We start from the raw sequence: 18,778 nt of genomic DNA on the forward strand, positions 1-18,778 counted from the left end.
TTGTGTAATACTTTCTCCTCTTACTGTGAGAAACCTTCTGTAGAGGCTTTACATGAAATATTTCAAGTATTTCTCAAAACTAATTTAAAACAACTCTTTTTTTTTATCTCTGGAGAGAAGCTTTTGTGTCAGAGAGACGTCACTGAGATGCTCAAGGACACCGTGTTTCACTGCTGAAAGGAATAAACTACACTCACTGTGGATTGTAATAATTTATGTATCACCCAAAAGGAAAAGAGCTTGTGCTTTTAATAGTTGTTTTGAATGACAGTAGACGACTACACGGACAATGCGTGTTAGTAAGATCGAAAATTGCTGTTTTGGCCTCTTCATGGGACGTGTTAATGGGGATAAAAAGACGCATGTTGGTTGTGTTGCTGCCATGCATAACCTTTCCATGACAGCGATAACTTTGTTGTTTATTGTATAAACTGTGAAATCCAACATTGCCACCACTGGGATTTAACCTGTGCCAGGTTAACGCTCTCTCGGTGTAGGTTATTCTTTCTGACCTACGTGTACAATCAAAGGAACTGCAGTGAGTAACTATTGGCTGTCAGTGGCGTGGCTTTAAAACATCACACGAGGCCTAACAAACGGCCGTGTAACTGCAGTCACTGTTGTACAGTGGTGCCGTGTGCAGGACCGAGAGCGCTTCATGCTTAGAAACATGAGCGACCTTCGTTGTCCAGCTATCACTATGTATTTATGTCTCTGTGTATATTTGGCTTTAACGCCCAGTGGCGCGGCCTCAGGACTGCACTCTGACCTTTGACCTATTTGCTTCAGTAAATGCTTGAGTTTATTTCTGCATCCCTCTGCCGGCTTGTCTGAACCACATTTGACATTAGCGCTGCGTAGGAGGCCCCGAAGGCGTTTGTTGGTTTGCCCACCAGCTCTGTTTGTCATCTGTGTGGCGGAGCAGCACACCGAGTTTACACTACCCCGTGGAATTGGAGAGAAGAAGGAGGAGAGAGAGCGAGAGAGAGCGAGGATGGCGGATAAATATCGCCGATTTCCAGGCTTTGGGTTAATTCATCCCTAATTACACTTGAGTTAAACAAAGCACCGCTTGGCAACGCACATGAAGAGGACACGGAAACTTTTCACCCTGTTTTTGAGGCCGCTCACGTCCGCCTGACGCTGGGTGTTAACGGCTGGCCCAATGGAAAGGTGGGGGAACGAATTCTACGGTCCGATCGGTTCCTTAAGCGTAACAGATGCCGTTCTGCTAACCCCACCCTGGTATGGGAAAACTGGGCCTTCTACTTTGTTAATGTTAATGAAAGGTGACATATCCAGGGTGCCCATAGCCTGCTAATCAGCACTAATCTGATCCACTGGATTAGAGGATGGGAATGCATGTAAGACACTGTGTGCCTCCCTCCTTCCAGAAGTGAGCCATCTTTCAGTCCACCTAGCATTCAATACTGGACTCTTTTGAGGGCCTTTTGAGTTTTTGTTGCTTCTTCTTGCTCTTTTAATAGAGATCCATTATTTGAGTTCGTATTTTTTTTTTGTTGTAATTTTTCTTGTTCAAGAGATTTGTTTGTGTTCGTCCAGTCAGACTCTTGTGCTGATTAGGCAGTTCTTCCAACAGGCTCCGCTCTTGCTGCCATCATTATAATCTCCCTCCTCTGGTTCTGTGGGATTATGATGGCTGTGAAGCAGGACAGCCTGTGACTGTCCACTGCTCTCTGCAGGCCTTTCTCTCTCCATGTTTTTTCTCCTGGCTTTAAATTGGTGAAACAAACCAGGAGCCAAGATGCTGAACCAGAGTGCTGTGATGATCTTCACTGGGATCTGTGGGGCGTTGGTGGTCATGGCAATGGCCTACTATGTCTACTGGTAAGTTAAAGGGGCGAGAGAGGTCGTTTGGTCAGGCTAGGATGGGGCCCTGCTCGATCCTACTAGATGGATCGGATCTTTTTAAAAGAGAGCGAGGACAGCGTAGGACCTCGGCGTAACTCAGCCTTTTATAGCGGTAAGTGCAGTGCAGACATTTGCAAGCCAAATGAGCTTTTTAAAATGACGATTTGAACGATAAAGGTGCGGTGCGTGCCAAGATGTGTCTGAGGTTTGCCAGTATTTAGTTGATGTCTTTTAATGTGCACTTCAACAGTCCTTTATCATATTAGATACTCCTCGCAGGCAGTGGTCATCTGTTGGATGAAGCTGTATTCAGGCCTTAAGCAGCTTTAACCCAGTCGGTGTCTCTAATCTTTCTTCCAGGCTGAGTGGGTTCACAGTCGGGCCCCGCACCCACAGAGAGGTGGACCCCCACTGCCTGTTTTTATAGTCAAACCTGATGTTTGTTCATCTCATCTTCGTTTATCACATCTTTTGTTACACCAGGCTGTTGAAACCTCAATTCAAGACAAACGTGGTGGATCGGAAGTTTGTTTAAACCACCGCGCTACAGGTTGATTTGTTTGAGTGTGATAATGTGATGAAGCTGTTGTGTTATTTTAAGAGCAGTGTTTGTGATCTTGTGATTTTGGGTCTGGAGAGTGAAACATTTTGATTAAATTGAGTTTTTACTGCCTACTCTTAATACTGAACTACTAACCTGAATAGTTGAAATGGAGCACTGGTCCAATTTAAATTGGCTTGGTTATTTGGTTGTTGGTGTAAATACATCATAGTAGTCAATATATATATTGTGTTTTTGTAATGCTTTATAAGATCTACAGCGATCCCATCTAGAACAGGCTGGTGCTATCAACCAAAATGTGCTTATTGCAGCATAGTCGGTATCTCAGTATACATCAGCTGAAGAGAAATGTCAATAAAGTTGAGATAATTTAGAGAAAGTGTCACACAAATAGTTTGTTCACTAGGGAGCGCTGACACGTTTATTTTTCAGTAAGCATATATCTTGATTAAAACCAAACCTTGAACACTTGCAGGGTAAAGTTGTTGTCTAAAGAAAAGTCAAATTAACATTAGCGGTGTACAAACACATCCCTAACCCCGGACACATTTAGCTCGGGATTCAGTTTGATTCACGATGAAAATAATCTAAACGTTTTATGTTTTCCCCAAAAGCTTTAAATTGTGCAAAAATGTTTCACCAGTTTCTTCAAAGTTTCAGTTTTTCTTTCTCTAAATTTTGGTGCAAACTACAAACAATAGAAGTGAAATATAACGGCACGATCCCCGAATCTGTGTTACCAACTTGGCCACTTTCTTGCTCACTTCAATAACTTTGCAGACCCTCTTTCGCAACTTTATTTCTATAAAAAAAAATAAACACTAGTGACAAATTTTGCAACTTCTTCAAACTACCAGAGAAAAGGCAAGAAATATATTCAAATATATTATTTTGTAATTTATTCCCAAGCAAGCTGCTCGAAGTACTTGTAGTCTTCTACCAACAGCACCAGGGTCTCTGCCTCTCCTCTTGGGGCACAGAGATTACATCTCCAAATCTCTGCGTTATGGTGTTTCTATTGCTTATATCGAAGTAGTTTGTTCCAACCTTTGTGTTTTTTCTTAAAATACAGATGTCCCTGTAGTGAGTTTGTGGTTATTTGTGATACGTTTGTTAATCAAACTGTTAGAAATAAACAAGAAACAGTAACTCAACCAATGACTAAAAGAAGAATGGAAACTGATTGTGACCAGACACATGGGTGATTTCAATGTTTTATTCAGATATAAGTGCAGAGAACAACTAGCAGAACATTTGTGGCAGACCAGAATGAGTCAATGCAGCGATGCAAGTGAAAAAACAGTGACAGTTTGTCTGACCTGTGGCCCTTTGCCCCTTTCTATCACCCTCTTTCCTGTCTATGTTGAGCTGCCCTGTCAAGGAAAGACAAAATACCCCAAAAATATATGAAGAAAAAAGAATGAACTCATGAGATTTATTCAGGATGAAGAAACAATATGAGGTTTTGTTGGAGTAACATCCTCTGTAGACTTGGGTTGCCCAGTTAACACCAATTCTCAAAGCAGATGCGTTGAGTGCTGCTGGTTAGTGTATAAGTGAAGTTATATTTAGAGGTGATATGAAGGCGCACACATTGTACTGTGAACCAAGGCCTCCATTTTAACTTGAGTGAAGATTTGTGGTTATCCAAGATAAATGACTGAATGTCCTGAGGCAGGAGCAGAAAGAAGAGTGTGGAAGAAAATGGGGACAAAGTTCACAGCATGTCTGGAAATGAGTCGGCCTCAGCTGAGTTTCTGCTTGTTGCCACAGCAAAAGTTGGCCAGAGGAGCTTCTCTATTGGTTGAACAGTTTTGCTCTCCACAGGTGGATTTTCACGTAGTACTGATATAGACTGAAATCAACGGCTGATTGTAAATGATAAAAAAATAAGTTTACCCCTAAAAATATCAATCACAGCTTTAAGTACTGGGCTTGAAGCTGTTTATTTGTTCTTTTACCTTTGGATTAAATTTAAGAAATGCAAACAAACTTCCAATGAACTGATAATTGGCGTAAATAACTTGATGCCTCTTATCTATAAACTCTATCACAGCTTGTTTCTGTCACTCAAAACGAATCAAAATCCACCAGAAACATTGTGTTGCATTGCTGCATAATCCTACACCATGCATTCACATTTTATATCACCTCTGGGACAACAATGTAATAAACTGTAAAGGCTATAACTGAACTAAATGTCCTAATCACTATAATAGAATACTATAAATGAGATAATATGAAGTTGTTAAGGAGCTGAGAGTATTTCTAAAAATGTCCCCTTTGATCTACTAATGGATCTGACATCCTGGGGCAAAAGGTTTAATCTTAAATAGAAGATTATTCTGCCAGTTTATTAATAAGCATTGTTATTATAAAGAAATGGTGATCAAATTAGGGCTGAATGATACGGTAAATAAGTCATATTGTGATTATTTTAAAAATATACGAGCGATATAATTCACCATTAGTGGAAATCATCATTTTTGTATCACAATTTGTAATTACTTAAACTTAAAATCATGACAATGTGACATTTGTTGGCCACAGTATCTCTGCAGCACTACAGTACATTTCACCTTCTTCTGCTATTTGGATATTGCACTCGGTCATATAACAAGATAAGATATGTGCAAGATAAAATCAGATTGAGCAACTCACGTATTTACTACACATTATCTTCATTGACTCTTCAGTATTGTTGCCACCCTGATGTTACAGGAGCCACAAGTGAAATGTACAATAGTGTAACTTCACCCCTCCCAGTCACTCTCTCCACACTGGAACAAAGGTCATACCTGCAACAGTATGTGAAGACAGCTGTTCATGCTTGGACCGACGATCCCATCCATCAGGTGGTAGATGACATACTGTCACAGAACATGTGACAGCATTTCATCACGTCACTGTGTCCTGACTGCAGAGATGTAGAAACAGTTTCATTTGCCCGAGAGACTGAGCTGAAGGTCTGTGGATGTTCAAGTAAGATTTCATTTCCTTCATACCCAGGCCGCTGTTATTCTGTGTGTTACAGCGCTGGAGATATTGATTCCACTGGATAAGACTACCCACAGTGAACTCAACAACGCGCTTTAATTTAAGCTTTCTTGGTCTTTTACTGAGAGAGTACTTAAAGGAATATGAGGTAATAGATAGCTGTAAATGTAGTTGGATTGCTTGGAAATTCAGGCATATTTCAAGATATATAAAACACCCCAGGTTACTAATGTTTAATGGCTGTGTTGGGAATTTGCTCACTGTCTCTCATTTTATGTATTTGTGTATTTGTATATATGTGTGTGGGGGGGGGGAGTAGAAAATATGATGCAATAATATTTGAATAAACAAGCAAGCATTCAGTACAGACACTATTATATGTGAACAAGAGAGTGTCTGTGGTTGAAGACTGTTATGTCAATGTGACACACAGGCCCAGTGTTTCTGTCTCTCCCTTGTTGTCTAGCATGGAGGCTGTTGTTCTAAAAAACAAACACCAGACGGTTTGTTTTTGTTGTTTTTTTTGCTGACACAGTCGTAGCAGTGAATGCAGGTGACTGTACATACGTTGATGTTAGCACTGCACACTTGTATATAATAATAGATAATAATTGGGACAACATTCCACTATAAACTTTAGCAAGTGCAGCATTGATGTTTTATTTTAATAATGCTTTGAAGTGAATGAAATGAATTGCTCCTTATTTACTGGTAAATAGTTTGATTAAACCCCAGGTGGATCTTGAATGAATGATATATTTTATGTGTAAAAAGACACAGATTTCATGTAAGCAAAGACTTTTTTTTCATGATATTTAGATAAATTGTATTTAAAATAATATCATCTGTGTAATATAATTTTAATAACAGACTGAAGAGAGACAGTTGTAATGTAAATAAATAAATAAAAAATGAAGCAGGTGGGACCCAGTGGACAGTCTTGAAGTTGATTGGATGTCCCGATCGCCACACAGATCCGCAAAAGAACAACTCAGATTAGAAATGTTTCTCAGAACAACTTTAAGCTGGCTTGACCTACACTTTAATGGGCTTTGGTGCCGATGTGGGAACAGTCCACTGAGGGCCGGGTGTCCTGCGCTCATCGTGATGGGCTTTGTATATTTGTTAACAGTGTTATGGCAGAGGTTCTCTGTCCACTACATCGTGTAATGTGAGATGTTCTCTAACAAAACTGATGGCCACATGTTGTCTATGGCAGCTGCCTGTATTACACAGTACTTGTTTCCCCATCCATTCATTCTCTGTACCTGCCTATTTTTATTTGTCATCATAAAGGGGGTGGAGCCTATCCCATGGAAACACCCTGAACAGGTCCCTTGCCTGTTGCAGTCCGACAAACACACACATCCTTACCTAGGGCCAATTAAGTGTTTCCACTTTACCTGAGTTAAATGTGTTTGACTTGGAGGAAACTGAGTCGAGTCCCCAAAGTAAACTCCCACAAGCACAGACAGAACTTTACACGCTGCACTGGCAGCAGGTCTGCAATATGGGCTGCAACTAATGATCATTTGTGTGGTGAGTTAACCAGTCAAATGTTTTTTCCAGTTTATCATTTAGTCTATAAAGCGCTACGAAAACAGTGAAAAATGCAGATCATAATCTAGATCGAGTCCAGAGGAGAAAATCTGAAAGTTGTCACATTTTAGAAGCTGAAATCATCCAAAATGGATCAGGCTTTATACAACTGATACTGATCACATGAAAAAATGTGGTATTGAGCCTGTGTATAGGGACATCGTATTAATAACACAAGAAGAAGTAGTGTCCTTCTTAGTACTGCAGTTCTTGGGGTTAATCGTTGCTTCTCTGTATAGGAAGTGAAATTTGGTTTTCTGAGGTCAGTGTTTTTATTTTTTGTAGCATTTTTGTGTACTCTGCATTTTCAAAGATGTATGTTTGTGACGGGGTATTAGAAGTTGCAATGTGTGTTTGTTAAGGGGGAATTAGAAGTGCAGCTGTCTCTCTCAAGCCACAAAAGTGACAGTGACCATGCTCTTTCTCAAACCGACATCTACACAGCTATAAGGCCACAGTGTACATCTTAAGACCCATTCGATAATAAATTGAAATCAAATGACTTGCCAGTGTGTGTTCTACAGCATGAGTCATGTTGTCGCAGCATTTCTCTTTTAGTTAATGTTAACTTTCCACCCACACTGAGAACGATGGAGGATATTTCTGACTTGTGTCATTGGCTAACACAGTTTAACCTGTCTGATGAAACATGCACGGTGCGCTTTATTGAATTCTACTATAATGACATTGTACTGTAGCCGCCTTTTTCTGTTTAATGTCACTGTCACTAATGTCTCAACCTGTGTTCTGCTGTCTTCATCAGGTCTGTAGTACTGGCTGACGGACCGTGTAAACGCGGCTTGTAAAAGGATCCACCGTGGTAAGAAACACTGCTGTCTTTTTCAGTTTCTAAAGGCATTTTTATCTGCACAGGAACAGACCACATCCTTTAGTCTGCACTGTTCTATCAGTCTCTAATTGTTCTTTACCCTCCTCCGTCATGCTCTTTTGTTTCCACATCTCTCAGTAAAGTTGTTTTCATTGCTGTGTCTCTCTCTCTCTCTCAGGTTGGTCGTCGTGTATAGAGAGGAGCCTACTCCGCTCTCCAGGCTCCTCAGCCATGGCTCTGCTGGCCTACCTGAAGAGCCTGTTCATCCTGCAGTTGCTGATGGGCTTTGTGTTTGTGGTGAGCGGCCTCATCATAAACTTCATCCAGCTCTGCACGTGCATCCTCTGGCCGATCAACAAACAGCTGTATCGCAGAATCAACTGCCGGCTCTCCTACTCCCTCTGGAGTCGTAAGTAGATGATACTCCTGTTTCATATTGTTATAGTTTTATTCTTTTTTTTTAATGTGAAGTGTCGTGTATAAAAAAAAATGCAACCTGGAAAACTCATCAGGTAGTTGACCTCTCTAATGTTCAATCTTCTTTTATGTCTGAGGTGAATAGAGTCTGTAGCTGCTCGATCCTCCAGTGTCACCAGGCTCCCTCTAACGGTCTGTCTGCCATTTGGGCAGGTAGTGCTCGGTTTATCAGAGCTGCATCAGCTTTTTGCTCCAAATGGGCCCACATGGGTAAAGGAGAGCAGCTGAAGCTCAAACCGACATTAAATCTACACCTAAATAACGATCTAAAACGCTCCATAGAGCTGTAGTTACTAATAATTCTCTTTGTTGCATGAATCACTGTCATATTAATCAAAACAAACTGAGGAGTAAGTCTGACATGTATTTAGAGGAAAATGTCTTGACCTGGTACTTTTTAAGCATACTTGTTATAGTCAGTGCTATAAATGATGTGTTGTTGTCTCTGCAGAGCTGGTGATGCTGCTGGAGTGGTGGTCGGGCACAGACTGCACCCTATACACCGACCAGGCTACGGTGGACAAGTTTGGCAAAGAGCATGTCATCGTCATCCTTAACCACAACTTTGAGATCGACTTCCTGTGTGGCTGGACCATGTGTGAAAGATTTGGCATTCTAGGGGTCAGTAACATGACAAAATGTAATTCTTGTGGCTCCAAAAAAAAAAAAAAAGATACTCAACTCCTCATCTTTACATAATTGGATTAATCTTCTCTCATTGGCCAGGTTGGACTTCAACTCTGAGTGTGAGAATTCCAAGCTTTCGTCATTAAATACACATACCTGTCTTCCTTCTCTAGAGTTCAAAAGTGCTAGCCAAACATGAGCTACTGAAGGTTCCTCTGATTGGCTGGACCTGGTACTTCCTAGAAATAGTCTTCTGCAAAAGAAAGTGGGAAGAGGACCGAAAGACTGTATTCAAAGGACTGAGCAGGCTCAAAGACTATCCTGAATGTATGTGGGTAGGTACACTTCATTCTGTGTTTGTCTGTCTTCTGGCATGAGTGTGTAAGTGAAGTAGTAAGCTGTGTGTAAGGGTTAGCAGTTAGCTTTGACTCATTTTCATGCTGCTACACATCCATTTGCCATAATGCCATATAATGTGTTTTGCAATCAGCCAACTGTAGCCCAGTTGCTCAATCAAGATTGTGAAATATCTTCTCAGAGTTAACTTCTCAGTAACAAACAAACATGTAGTTACCTGACTACGTCATTATCCATTCAGGAGTATAAATGCATAATCTGGAAAAAGGCAGTTTACTTTAATTCGTAGTATATTAGAACTTGGGTCTAGTGTTTGTAGCCTATCAATCATTTTCACTGGTGAAGATCACTGTACTCACAAAGTTACTTGCTGAGATCTCAGAGCACAGAGAGCCTGCTGAAAAGAAGTCCTACCGGGTCGAAAACATGCAGCCAGAATGTAAAACCAGTTAAATTAGAGGTACAATCAGAAGTGTGTTCACCAAGCAGCAAATGAAACCAACACAAAAGTAACAAAAACTGCACTTCCTTGAACTGCCTCTTGAGGCAGACTACAGAAGTGATTAAAATACCCAGCTTTAAAGCAGGAATCAACATGTTTACAGCCCGGTACAAAAAAATGGTTCTCTTTATTCATGACAACTGTACGGCGGCTGTATTTTTATATATATATATATATAACTCACCTGTTTAATTTATACAGAGACTTAAAGTTATGCATTATTAAGGGCATAGCCACTTTGAGTGACAGGTGGGTGCAGTCACAGGCGGCTTATTTCAGTAACCAGTGTTCATTCAGCCTGCCTCAGCTCCACTTCTGAGCTTCACGACGGCTCTTTATAAACCTATGGGCGACATCTCCTAGACTACGTCCATTTTTAATTATCCAGTCTATGGTATGCACACATAAGTTGAGTAATAATCCCCCATTAAACAGGACTGAGTGAGAAGTACAGTAGGTCAAAGGTCAACCAGAAAGTCGTCCTGTAAGCCATTGAACAGTTGGTTTTTCTAGTTTTAAGTTTGACTGACGTGTTTTCTTTTTTCTTTAAACGTGTATGATTGTGTGACAGCTCGTGTTCCCACATCTCCGCTCTTAGTTAGGTGAATACAATGTTATTGCCACCCATAGAAACAATGGCCAAAAATACAACTGGAATAATTTATAAGCAAAAAAAGAAACACGAGGAAATCCAGATGCTGACCTTTAACCCAGTGTATCTTAAGTAGGTTGATGCTGATGGTGATATACACTCAAGTTCACTCAGTGCACCAGCTGTACTTAAAACAGGAGGGGGGTGTGTTTATTCTTTTCTGTGAAACTTCATGAACTGGACTCTCCACTGTGCATAAACAGTCTGAGGAGGACAAAACAGCTCTTTTCTGTTTAAATAAACATGTGGTTTAGATTCATGGCAACGTACCTGGTGGCAGCAGGTCCTATTTGTTTTACTGAAGGTGTTACAGATTTTCACCGTGACTCAGCCAGCAGAGATTAGGCAGATCAGCAGTTGATCTAATTACTCAAGTCAAGCACTGGGGCACTGCTAATGACATCATTTTTATGTGTTCAGACAAACAAACTAAATAGTATTTCGTAGAGTTGACACCCACCTGCCTTAATAAGGTACGATAGTGACTTTATTTTAGCGTAGTGTTACATTGAGAGGAACTTGATCTGTAATTCAACCAAGCAGAAGTAGGGTAGTGGATGGGACAAGAGAAAGGAGGTCACCTCACGTTCCTCTTTATAGGTGTGTGTGTGTGTGTGTGTGTGTGTGTGTGTGTGGGTGGGTATTAACACAGCTCTTCTCCCTCCACAGTTTCTGCTGTATTGCGAGGGCACCCGCTTTACAGAGACGAAGCACCAAATCAGTATGCAGGTTGCAGAGAGTAAAGGTCTGCCCAAGCTCAAATACCACCTGCTACCCCGAACCAAAGGATTCACCACCACACTGCAGTGTCTTAAAGGCACAGGTAGCGTCTACAAACACACACTCACACACACACCACCTGAATCATGCTCAAAACACACATGAGTTGTCCTTAACCTGTATGTTTCTCTCTCACAGTAAAAGCTGTGTATGATGTGACTCTCAACTTCAAAGACAACCAAACTCCCACTCTCCTGGGCATCGTCAACGGCAAGCAATACAAAGCTGACATGAGTGTACGGTGAGTGCCACCGATACCCTCCATTTATGTTTGAATCATCAGTTATTGTAATTATGATGCATTACACTGCCAGCTGTACTCTGTGTCCTCAAGTGGAAAATGTATTTTAAACTTCTTGGCCTCCTACCAAGTGCATTTTTGTCCCCTAACAATGAAAGAGACAGTGAGTGCACTCAAAATGTTGGCTAGTTTCCCAGCACGTGTACGGTTTCAGAACAATAACTCGGATTGGACGGGGCACTCTTGCTGAGTAAAGAGGCCATGAGATGTCTCGCACTGAAAATGGTTGGGAGAAGAATGTCGTTTGTCTGGAGAGCACAGCACAGGCAACGTAGAACCTGAAAAACAGAGAATATGGTGCAGTGGTGAAGTGAATTTTAGGCTAGGGAGCCCCCTGGTGGTGAGAAGCTGCCAGTGGTAGATACTGTAGTATCTTGAAACATTTTCTGTTGCTCTCTGAGAAGACCAGAGGAAAGTTGTTACATTTTGTCCCTTATGTTATGTTATGTTTGTTTTATTCTTTCAAGCTGTTTCAGCTAAATGTTCACATTTCTTAAATCATTATTTCTTGTAATGGAAATTGATCCTCCAATGGAAAAACCTGCATGACTATACAACCAGTTCAAGAGACTATTATATGCATAAACCTTTGTTTCACCCCGTTTCTAAATACACTTTATGTGCAAGTAAACAGCGGGAGGTTGAGACTTCACGAAACACCAAGGACATAAGCCACACTATCTGTTAGTTACCCCAGAACTCAGGACAATGTGTAACTGTGTTGGAGTGACTCTCACTCAGGGATAAAGGGACACTGCCTCATTGACTTGTCACTCATTTGAGCCATCTATAGATAAACAGTTTACAAATAAATCTTTTAATTAGGCCGTCGTGCCTATGAATTATGTAAGAAAGGTTATTTTACGTCGGTCGGTCATATTCTACTCTTTACCTTTTTCTCTTAATGTGCTGAATAAAATTCATCCCACTTTCAAAAGGCGTGGACACATATTACAATTATCCAGTGAATCAGGTTCCAAATCACCTGAAGTTCACATAATTCTTATAAAGGTCACTCACCTTCAGCTGTATAATACAGTTTATATTTCTCTGCATCCACAATCTCATCATTGCATTTGCATTTTCACACTAAAAGGCAAAGTGCAGCATAAATTGGCACGTCAGATTGTTTCGATGGACTTTTTTCTGATTTGTTACGTTTTCCTGAGTTATCTTTCTTACAGGATTTTCGGTGGTTGCTTAGTAACGCAACCAGTGTGTCATTAAGTGTGTTGTCATTAAGTGTGTTGTCCTTTGTGTGCTCTCAATAATTATGTGCTAATTTCTGACTGTGTGGACAAAAGAAATCTGTGAATGCCGGTTGAAATAGTTCTGTGTTCCCAGTGTAAGACGGTGGCGGTGCATCTTTTTTATGTGCGTAACACAAAGAATAAATATGTAATTCCTTTATAATTTATTTTTCTTCCCCGAAAAGGCGGTTCCCTGTGGAGGATATACCAGACGATGAGCGGGAGTGTGCCAGTTGGCTGCACAAGCTCTACCAGGAGAAGGTAAACTGAGAAGAGCTGACAATAAAATGCATCTGTAATCGAAATGTAAAGAGGACCCACCACAAAAACTAGATAAGTTTGCTGTAAAATTTTTGTAAGATCTTTTTGTTTCCTGAGACCAAAACAGTTATTTTTTTAAATATAACACCAAATGTTGACCCACATTTGAATCCAGTGCACAAAGTATTTCAACATGTTATGGATTCATTGCTGCCATTTTGACCAAATTAAGTCACATTTAAAATTCATTCTCAGACATCTTAGCTCACTTGTTTGTGTAGTGATGAGTATTATTGGATCCTTTATACCTGACCCCAAATGCATCTCTGGTCCTTGAGACCTGGTTAGAGGGGTTCTTTATTTGCGACAGTATGCAAGTATAAGTGAGGTTACTATTGCCAATTGATCGATTTAATACATTGACAACCAGTTCTTCTTCCTGTCCTGCTCAGGATGCTTTGCAGGAAACCTACAACAAGGAAGGCAAGTTCCCCGGACCCACAATAATCCCACACCGCAGGCCATGGACGCTCCTGAACTTCCTGTTTTGGGCCACACTGCTGCTTTCGCCTCTCATCAACTTTGCTTGTGGAGTGGCCGTCAGTGGCTCCCCCCTCCTCATCATTGGCTTTATCATCTTCCTCATCATAGGTAGGTGCACCAGAGGCCTCTAGAATGACAAATGGGGGAGGCAGTGGTTCCTTGAATTGGGCTAGTTTTGTTTAACAATCGAATTGCTGTCCTCATTCACTCTCTCTCTTCTCCTTTGTTCTCTCCACAGCCTCTGTAGCTATCCGCCGCCTCATAGGGGTCACAGAGGTGAAGAAAACAGGTTCCAGTTATGGCAACCCGGAGGCCAAGAAACAAAACTAAAGTGTGTCACGCCCCCCTCCGTGTACGGCCGTTTCTGTTCGGTCGCCCTGCGGTGTCTCACCCCTACCCAACTCCATTCTCCTTTTACTGTCGAGTCAGTTGGCAGACCGGGGAGGAGACCCAGCTGTGAAAACATAATAGAGATCAGAGTTAGAAATACTAATGGCATTAGACTGAGTGAGAGAGAGCATGAAAGGTCTGGGGTTCAAGTTCTCTGGTGTAACACAGAACATGAAGGGGGGAGATGCAGTACTGTATTCACCTGCATCTTTCGTAATCAGCTCGCGACCCGCTGTCCCCATTCAAGTCCCATTAAATCCCGGTAACACCCAAGGTTAAGCTCCTAACCTCTCTGAGGTCACCTGGACCCATTTCCTGCTCTGAGCTACCTACCTCCACTTCCTGTCAGTCATCAGTCAATCAGGGAGTGGTGACGTGCTCATTCTCCTGGCCCACAGAACACGATCCGCATCTTATCTCAAATATTAACCTCCATCCAGGGGCAGTGCGTTTCTGCAACAGCAGTCTGTAACATGCAGGACATTTCTCCCTTTTTCTTTCCTCACTAAGTGGGACTTGTAATGGGAACCGGTGCCTTGAGGCCCAGCCTGGTTTCCTTAATCTTAAAGGGTTGTTTCACCCAAATCACAAAAACATTTACCATTCAACTTCTCTGTATCTGGCCACAGCCACTTCTAATGCCACCGGAGTGCAATGTAGGTGAATGAAAATGTTGTCTATGGCGCTCAAATTGTGAAAACTTAACAGCAGTGTGTCTTTGTTGAGGTCTTTGTTACGTTGGGTAATTTATGACGAATGTAAAAACAGAAAACTAGTGAAGCTGACCACATCGACAGCATTGGATTTTCCCAACAGCACATTGTTTCTGGAAAGAGAGACATTGCTCTTGAGTTTAATAATTTTAACACCATCAATGACGTTGTGTTGGATTAGCAGCAGAAGTCTCAAAATATAAATCCCACATTTGCATGGCGAGATACCGCAGGGGTTCAATGGTAAAATCCTTTTTATTTTATTTTTATTTTGTGATCTTGGTGAACTGACCCTTTAGCGTCTTGGTTTGAAGAGGCTGGTGTCTGTTAAACTACATCAAGGGCTCCGAATGTGAAAACTGTCCCTATCAAGGAAACTACCATCTGTTAAAGGTCTCATTTGTAACCAGCGGCACCAACACCCACAGACTCATTGTGACACATTTCAATTCTTTTCCAGTTTTTATTCCTGTTTTCATTTGCTTTACACGAATCGGAATTTTCATACATGTTATTTTTCTTATTAAAAACAATAATTGGACTCTTTCTGACCCCCGAGATATGTGAATTGTTAATTCAAGCAGCAAATCCCAGTCCAAACACTGAAGCAGTTCAACCTACCACCTCCTCTCCTCTCCTCCCCTCTGACAGTCGACGACGCACACTGTTCATGTGACTGTCGATTGGCAGTGAAACCAGAATCCAGAACAAAGTCACCAACTCTCTTCATGTAGCCTCACAGCTGTTAGCATATTATTTTGCTGTCCAGATATAGACTGTGCGTTAGTGATGTTTTAACCTTTGCCTTAAATCAAGCTTGCTCAGGCAAGGGATTGCTTATTCGCCACCCCTTTAAATAAAATAAAAAGCACCCACCTCTTTACCTCTATGTTATGTTTGAATATCCATCCTCCTCCTCTCATCATAGTGCGTCATGGGAGTAGTGTGCATTCATTTGGTCTGATTGCCAAAGTGAATGAGTAATTTAATACCATTTTTTAAATCTGTGGAAAGCTAGAAAGTTGTTGGTTTGTTCAAGGCGTCTTCGTAACTACATTGTCATTAGTTTAAAAGAAAGCTGCTTCCACACTACGTGCAGGCAGCTTTTGTTTCTCTGGATGTGTCGGTACACTCGCAGTTGTACATCATTTACCATTTTAAAGATCGAATATCTCAGAGCTTTTTAACGGTAACCAATTAAAAACGGTGGCTGCTGCAGTACATCGAGTGGATCTATTCCAGTGTTACGAGCCACATTTCCTGGTCCAAAAGGCAAACAATGGTAGCAAGACATAGAGGGGATATTTTGTCCTGCTCTCTCCTCCCCTCCCTCGATCCCTCCCACACCATGTGTAGTATTAATCATATTTTGAGTTGTTGGTTTAATTTTTTTTGTTGTTTTTTTTGGGGGGGGGGTCATCACTCCTCAGCAGCAGTATGTTGTGTACTTCCTCTTTCTATAGAGATATCTCAACCCAGACAGATTTCATGCAAGCCTTAATAGACAGTGCTGCTTAATTTTTTTGTGTGAAAATGTAGACGCTTACTGAGCACCTGTGGTAGTGAAGGGTTGAAAGATGTCCTCCGGTATAGCAAGCGAGTTGCTGGGATTAGTTGCCAAGTAGCTTGTTCTAAAAGTTTTTAACAATAAAGAATTAAAGATTAATGAGAATGGATAAAGTCTGCTCTTGTGTACAAAGAGCTCTGTTCATAAATCAATTCACATTTTTTACAAGAAGAGTTGTTTTACCTCAAACATTTGTTAAAAGCTTTAGTATCTTTAGCTTGTTATCCTGTTTTTCTGTTCGATCCCAACATACACATCAGATAATGCAGTCCCACTCATCCTGTCATTCAGTAAAACAAAATCATATTCCAGAAGCAGAAAGGATCCTGAGAAGTATTTGGAAAAACTTTTTACACTGGATGTTTTTTATTCAGTAAAAGAAACAATAAATGTAACTTGTGGTTGTTGTTTTTTTCTTCTGAAGTCTCGAATGGAATCAAATAACGTTACAAATTTACACCACTTTTCTTTTTTAAATCCTAAAGATAATTCAGTTAGTGGCACGTCTTGCGTCAGCTTTTGTTTTGTTTTCTAAGGCTATTTTTATGTTTTCTTCGATTAAAAAACACTTGAGAATATTAAAGAATTTAATCACAAAGCAACTCTTACTCCTTTGATTTATTTGGATTTGTGTGAGTTTCTCTGTTTGCACAGCAGTTCAGATAAAAGGAAAATATAGCTCAGCCTGATAGCGGGGGGGCGCAGTGGGGGTAGCTGAATCCACACTGAACATGTTTCCTCCTTCCCAGCTTTTCTGCTCCCATCAACAGAACCATTTTCAGAGGCACATTTACATCCACCATCCTTCATCCATCACAACATCCACAGTTTTCCATTAACATACAGTACGAAGTCACACAAGTGTGAAGTTTTGAAAATATGTACATAAAGGTAAATGAGTCACATTCACTTTCAGAAATTGTAGAGCTCTACTTAGCTGTTCTTTTGCAGTAGACCTTTTGAATGACCGTAAACAAATCGTCCATTTAATGTCCCGAGGACGTTGTGGATAACGCAGTCATAAGATGTGTGACTGGATGTTCAGAGACTATAAATATGTACATAATGTAAATGAGTATGATGTTCACTTTTAGAAATGGCAGAGATGCTCTTCTGTTCTTTTGCAATAGCTCTTTTGAATGACGGGCCAATGCGTTCAGGCTACAACCAAATGTACCACTGATGGGAAAAGCTTCAGCAGCAGAAGATTTAAACTGAGCTGTCCTCCAGGGGGGTTCGTTTCATGTTCCCAGGGTCCTGTGTTCCCCAGATTAATATGGAGCTCAGGACCATGGGAGCATAGATTTACTACCCTCTGGCGTACAGTGTAGAGGTTGTACACCTTCAACAAAGCCTCTCTTCTAATTAAAGCCACAGACAGAAGGCTGTAGTCACAGATGATGCTTACAAAGCATTTTTTTTTTCCAACTTTGTAATTAATCATGGTTTCTTACTGTAGTCAGTTACTTTTTTGCATGATGTGCACTATTGCACAGTCACTGAATCGAGTTAATTCTGACTCAGGGACTCTTTTACAGACTGGCAATGCAACAGCTGTGGCATTAACTCTGAATTTGAACCTGAATAAAATGGCTTTCTGAGGAAGCTGAAAAAGTGTGAGTCTTGCTTTTGTTAATGCTATACTTTTCAAGTTTTCAGGGGCTTTAAAGAAAACAAGATATCTTGTTTCAAATTATGAGTTTTTGAGACTAAATAAGCAACAACCAAAGTTAAATGATATCAAAAGGAGTTTAATGTAAATATCTAATCGTCATCAGGACTGTGTGGGTGTGATTTAATCAGATTTGATAGGCAGTTGTTTGGAAACAACTGTCATGACATTTTGATTCAAATGTTAATCTGTGAGAAAAAGGTTATGTCGTGTATTTCATGCCACCAATCAGAGTCATTTCAGAGCAGTGAGAAGAGAACAGACAAGAACAGAAATCTGTAATGACATAACCCAAACATCTAACTTTACAAACAATAATAAATTATGTAGCTATAGAATAAATATTACATATTCCCACCTACCCAAATATAGCGAGAGCAGTGCCCAAACACACTTTGTATGCACCATCTATAATGTATATTTATGATTTTATTAAGTATTTTTCAATTGCTGGTAAAATATTGATTTGAATCATTAACGTACAATGTGCACTTTGTGAGTCTGTGTAAGAGAGTCATTATTGTACATATGTTGACTATCATGGAGCCAGTTTCCTGTGATCATATGCACAGATGCAAACACCCTGTGTGTCATCAGTGGCTGGCCATTTGTATGTTTAGCAGCTGCTGAGCCCTTGGCCCCGGCTGCTTCCTCTCTGTAAGACGATGGGACAAGAAGAAAGTTGCTACCTGCTGGTCATAAGTCAGTGTCTTCAACCCTGCAGGTGGACCACATATTGTAAAATCCCAACATCTGGGCCAACAGGGTGTCCTCAAAACTATCGCAGTGCTGCAGACTTAAAACTGCTAGGGAAAAAAATTACATTT

General features: G+C 40.7%; 2 protein-coding genes across 4 annotated transcripts in view; both read left to right on the forward strand.

The window, feature by feature from the left end:
- Window positions 1-16,881, forward strand: part of agpat3 (1-acylglycerol-3-phosphate O-acyltransferase 3) — a 19,291-nt gene extending 2,410 nt beyond the window's left edge. For 2 of the 3 annotated variants that reach the window (XM_035676135.1, XM_035676134.1), the window contains exons 2-10: window positions 7,794-7,850; window positions 8,038-8,268; window positions 8,788-8,957; window positions 9,137-9,298; window positions 11,144-11,297; window positions 11,393-11,495; window positions 12,991-13,066; window positions 13,519-13,717; window positions 13,848-16,881. In XM_035676135.1, coding sequence (XP_035532028.1) covers window positions 8,091-8,268; window positions 8,788-8,957; window positions 9,137-9,298; window positions 11,144-11,297; window positions 11,393-11,495; window positions 12,991-13,066; window positions 13,519-13,717; window positions 13,848-13,939 — 1,134 coding nt within the window. In that variant the 5' untranslated portion in view covers window positions 7,794-7,850; window positions 8,038-8,090 and the 3' untranslated portion in view covers window positions 13,940-16,881. Of the gene's footprint in view, window positions 1-5,332; window positions 5,417-7,793; window positions 7,851-8,037; window positions 8,269-8,787; window positions 8,958-9,136; window positions 9,299-11,143; window positions 11,298-11,392; window positions 11,496-12,990; window positions 13,067-13,518; window positions 13,718-13,847 lie in introns of those variants that run through there. The other variant, XM_035676136.1, reaches the window with a different exon arrangement.
- A 1,735-nt stretch (window positions 16,882-18,616) lies between these two features.
- The window catches only part of LOC118339297, a gene marked incomplete at its 3' end in the record, with an annotated part of 5,009 nt that continues 4,847 nt past the window's right edge, over window positions 18,617-18,778 (forward strand). The window contains 1 exon segment of the mRNA XM_035676879.1: window positions 18,617-18,653. Within this exon segment, the coding sequence (XP_035532772.1) occupies window positions 18,617-18,653 (37 nt within the window).

This window comes from Morone saxatilis, unplaced genomic scaffold (genome assembly GCF_004916995.1).
Source record: "Morone saxatilis isolate NCDOM2014 unplaced genomic scaffold, NCSU_SB_2.0 Contig5, whole genome shotgun sequence".
Lineage (NCBI taxonomy): Eukaryota > Metazoa > Chordata > Actinopteri > Moronidae > Morone > Morone saxatilis.